Raw genomic sequence first — 4,405 nt, 5'->3', positions numbered from 1 at the left:
TTAGAACTTTTCCAACCCGAACTTCACCTGCATGTATACCTTTTGATTTGTTTTCATCACACTTTGTCCTAATCCGCTAGATGGAAAAACAATTAAACCAAAATGGATAAACAGCTTGAATATTCGATCTCTACATGAGCGGGAATGAAACGCCCCTTTCCGCTGATTGGTCAACCTGAGATCAAGCCATGCGGTCATTAGTTCAGCTCCGCTCAACATAATACAAATAACAGTTTATTGCAACTACATTTAATCTCTTACTCATCAAACAACCAGACCAATAAATGGCTCGATACTAACCATACCTGGATAGAGCATAGACACAATAAAAACTTCTATTGTGAAAGTATTGTGTAAAGTGCAATACAAATAAATGTGATTTGAATTTACATTAATTGGGCTGAATATCAAGCCTGCTGCTTCTATTGAGGAGTAAAGGTGATTATAGCTGTGCCTCTGGTAATCTGAGCATGGATAAAAGTTCACATCATTGTTCTTTAACCTTTGTGTAGATTACGTATTAGTGTGTTTATGTTCATGAAAGTCTACACTCATAGATATTTGTTTTCACTGAAAACAAAGTATGCTACTTTGTGAAAGAATTTGCAAACGTATAATAGATTCATGATATTTTTATTGAGCTTCTTGTTTTTGCATACATATCATCAGGAAAAAGAACATTTTAAACTTCTGTTAATTTCAGAAGCACATATGAGAGAATTATTTTTTTTATGTTAGAAAGTTTGTAGTTTAATAAGTTCTCCAAGTGCAATAACAATCAACTTTGCAAAGTCATCCTCAAGTATTAATTGTAATAAAAGTTTTACTGGCTACAGTCTGTGCAACAATAATCCCAGTTATTTTTATTATCCGTGTAGCACCACAGGTAATCTTTGCCATGTTTGCCACAGGGGTGATCAGACCTGCAGGTTTGGCCGTTCTCAGCAGAGAAGCAGTCATCAGAAGTACAGCACTTGGCATAATTGCCCTTGTCATCGGTGTAGCACCACGGCTTTCTTGAACCATATTTGGCACAGGCATGGTTGCTGAGGCAGAGCTTCCCGTTTATAGCTTTACTTCTCCAGAGCGGAGGACTGCAGTAATCCCAGCCGCCAGAGACGGTGTTACACCAATAGTAGTCTTCACCATATGTGGCGCAGGGGTGATCATCCTTGCACCTGTGTCCATGAGCCGAGACGAGCGAGTACCGCGGTGAGCACTCTATCAGCGTCTGGCCTGAGTTACACCTGTAGCCCTTGAGTTTGTGCTGGTAGAGGCAGGGAGAGGAGCAGCAGGGCTTGGTTTTATCTACTAGGGTGCATTTACAGCCGCCACTAGAGTCTGAGACGCTCAAGCATTGCGAGCCATCAGCTGCAGTCTTCTGCTTCTCTGGGACCAACAGGCATTCAACAGCATCTGACCCCCCCGATACCTGCCTTTTCTTGAGCTCACCATGCACAATTTTACTTAGTGGTTTGGCATTAGTTATAAGACAAGCACTTTCATCTAAACTCTTCATTTCCTCTGACATAGTTAAATAAGTGATCATGCTGTCCAGGACTAATTCTCCTTCCACCTTCCTCACCTTGACATTGCTTGTAGATGATAGGCTGTCACTACTGGTGGCCCTTTTCACCGCACCAAGTATGTTCTGCGCATCTGAGGTTATTTGGACTCTTTGATTCCTTGGCAGATCAATTAATTTCTTGAATGCTTTCTGAACCTTGTTTAATTTATTATTGTCTTCAAAACAATCATCCACAAAAATCTTAACTGACTGAGGAGTTCCCGAGAGCTCACTATAGAGTTTACTGAGCCGTTTATTCAGGTTTGAGACACTCATCATGCTAATGTCAGGCTCTGCTGGCCGGTTTTCCCCCATATAGCCGAAGGAGAAAGACTTTTTGTCATCACTGGGGTGTTTATAACAGACAGCTGTCCAGATGTGAGTTGGCACCGTCACCCTTTCACAATTTTTAGGATCTTTGGAGATTTCTTTTTGTGGTATCCGTAGATTCTCAGCAGGTACCGTACCTGTAACAATGTAGATTGTTGATGTGTCTTTAGACTTCTTATCATAATCACTGTCAAGCTGCTGTTTCAAAAACTTCCTCAAATCCTTCTCCCAATCCTTCCAGTATATCCGGTTGAAACACGGGTCCATAGGTGCTGCATTGGTCAGTGTAAACGTTGCCTTACGGCCTTCATCGCAATTGAAGCTGTTGGGGTTCAGGTGTCCACGATCATATCCGGTGTCACTGTAGTCGCTGCTCATGGCTTGATATTTTTTAATAACGTCTTCGGTAAGATCATACTTGCTCAAGTCTTTCTCAAGGACCATCATTTTAGTTTTGGATTTAGGATCGGAAATCTACAAAATAAATATTATGTTAGATGGTTTTCCTGCTTATACAAGCAGTTTGATGGTATCTAATGTATTATATTCAATTATAAGTCACTTTGGATAAAAGTGTCTGTTAAATTAATAAATGTACATATCATTTGCAATGACAAAACAGGATGGAGACCCATAAGTTAATTAACTGAACTGTGGAATGCAGAGCTTAGGCTGCTAATGAAGGTCTTGTGTTAGACAGTGAAGACCATAGTTACCTGTGGCTCAACATGCCAGTTGTTAAAGCTTCCAGTGGTGCTCGAGCATTGAGGGTCAAATGTGTAGGCGCTGTAGAGAGCAATCCTGTGAGTAACCGAGTACAGCGTAGCGTAATAAGAGCCTCCATGTTCATACTCCTGACAGATTTTCTTGGCATTCTGATCCATTCCTCCTGGTTCTTTGTCTTTGTAGAAAAAACCTTTACACTCATTAAAGTTATCGGCCACTTTTGCCTGAGCAATGAATGCTCTCAGCACAAGACAGGTGAGCAGACCCAGGACAAACATGGTTTGAAGCTGGTCTTCTGTGATAGACCAAGGACGCCAGAAAATGCTTTAAGAACACAGAGTCAGTGATGCTGTTGAGGGTGGGACTGAAAATAGCAAATGAGAAGAAATAAGGAATATGATGGGACCTTCACTTCATCATGCGTATCGGACTAATAATATAGAACTGTTACGTGTACAGAAACCTGGATTTTAAATAAAGCAAATAGGGCATTTATTCTACTATTGCGCAGTATAAGTGCAGTGTTTGCAATTTCCACTTCAGTTTTCTAATGAATCTTGTTTCACTTCTGCATCTGGAGTGAGGAGCAGGTTTTTTGAAAGCATCTTTGTTTTCTCTCTTGCTCCATGATTGCTCCTGAGCGTGTTTCTCTCACTAATGAGTGGGAAGCCCTGGACATTAAAGGTGCTGTATGGAGTTTTTCTACTAAAATGAATCCATTTTGTATTACCTGTGTGTGAAGGGGTTGTAATCTCACAATAAAATGATCCACTTGGCGGGTTTTGCTATTACCTCTAAAAGCAAGTATTCCTGTTTCTATGTGATGCTCCGGGTCGGATTTGCCGCGAAATCCAGTGCCGTGACTGAGTCCTGCATGCGCGCTCCCGAGCGTCTCGCCTCTCGCCTCGTCTACTGACTGCACTCAACAGCGACGACACTGCAACTTTATGACATGGAGTCTGCTAACACTAGGAAACGACTAGCACAACACAGACTCCAACACAAACTCCACATAATAATAAAAACAAAAGAAAGCACGCGCACGAGCACTCGCTTGTAAACGTATTGGTTGCAATCTGAAACATCACCGCTAGATACTCCATACAGCACCTTTAAATAAAAAAAATATATCTTAAAAAGTTGCAAGTCATGGATTAATCAAACAGATCCTTTGTAGATGGCTAATAAGTTATTAGTTGATACATTATTTATCGCTTATAAACCACTGACATATTTATCTCAAAAATTGTTTTAGTATCATTATCTCAATAAACAGTGGTTAATCATGAACATGATGAACACACCATTAGTAAATGATCAGTATATAATTTATTGATGTATCTTTAAGTTGTAATTGGTCTGTTTAAAACCACAAACATGCTAAAACAGTATTTTTGAGAAGAGTAATTTTTTCCCCCAAGCGTATAAACATGTATATATGCCTTACAGTCAGGTGATTGCAGTCTGTGTGTGTATATATATATATATATATATATATATATATATATTAGTGGTGGGCCGTTATCGGCGTTAACGTGCTGCGTTAACGTGAGACTCTTATTGGGCGATAAAAAAATATCACCGTTAATCTATTGTCAAAGTTGGGTTGGGAGCTGGGTCTATACTATGCAAGCTATGATGACTTTCACCTTGATATTTTAGCGCGGATGTATACCTAGCCAAATTGCACTGTAGGGGGCGAGAACGAGTCTTCGAACCTGTGTGTATGCCTACTGTGAAATTACCACATCAAACGTGACGTGCTAACATGGATGCAGCTAT

At 40.3% G+C, this 4,405-nt stretch overlaps 1 protein-coding gene across 1 annotated transcript; it reads right to left on the bottom strand.

Moving 5' to 3' along the window:
• Positions 1-622: 622 nt before the first annotated feature.
• Positions 623-3,032, bottom strand: LOC307004771 (uncharacterized protein). The gene is made up of 2 exons (XM_079624248.1): positions 2,614-3,032; positions 623-2,371 (listed from the first exon to the last, which is right to left on the bottom strand). The coding sequence occupies exons 1-2, from the start codon at positions 2,899-2,901 to the stop codon at positions 824-826; spliced, it is 1,836 nt and encodes a 611-aa protein (XP_079480374.1). The 5' UTR covers positions 2,902-3,032; the 3' UTR covers positions 623-823.
• Between the last annotated feature and the right edge of the window lie 1,373 nt (positions 3,033-4,405).

This window comes from Phoxinus phoxinus, assembly GCF_949152265.1.
Source record: "Phoxinus phoxinus genome assembly, chromosome: 9".
NCBI lineage: Eukaryota > Metazoa > Chordata > Actinopteri > Cypriniformes > Leuciscidae > Phoxinus > Phoxinus phoxinus.
The sequence above is the reverse complement of the archived record's forward strand: the minus strand, read 5'-3'. Positions and strand labels throughout refer to the sequence as shown.

Coding starts and splice junctions, on each gene's coding strand:
- LOC307004771 (XM_079624248.1), bottom strand. CDS start 2,901: ATGTTTGTCCTGGGTCTGCTCACCTGTCTTGTGCTGAGAGCATTCATT. Junction 2,372..2,613: donor ACTGGCATGTTGAGCCACAG/GTAACTATGGTC, acceptor TTTATTTTGTAG/ATTTCCGATCCTAAATCCAA.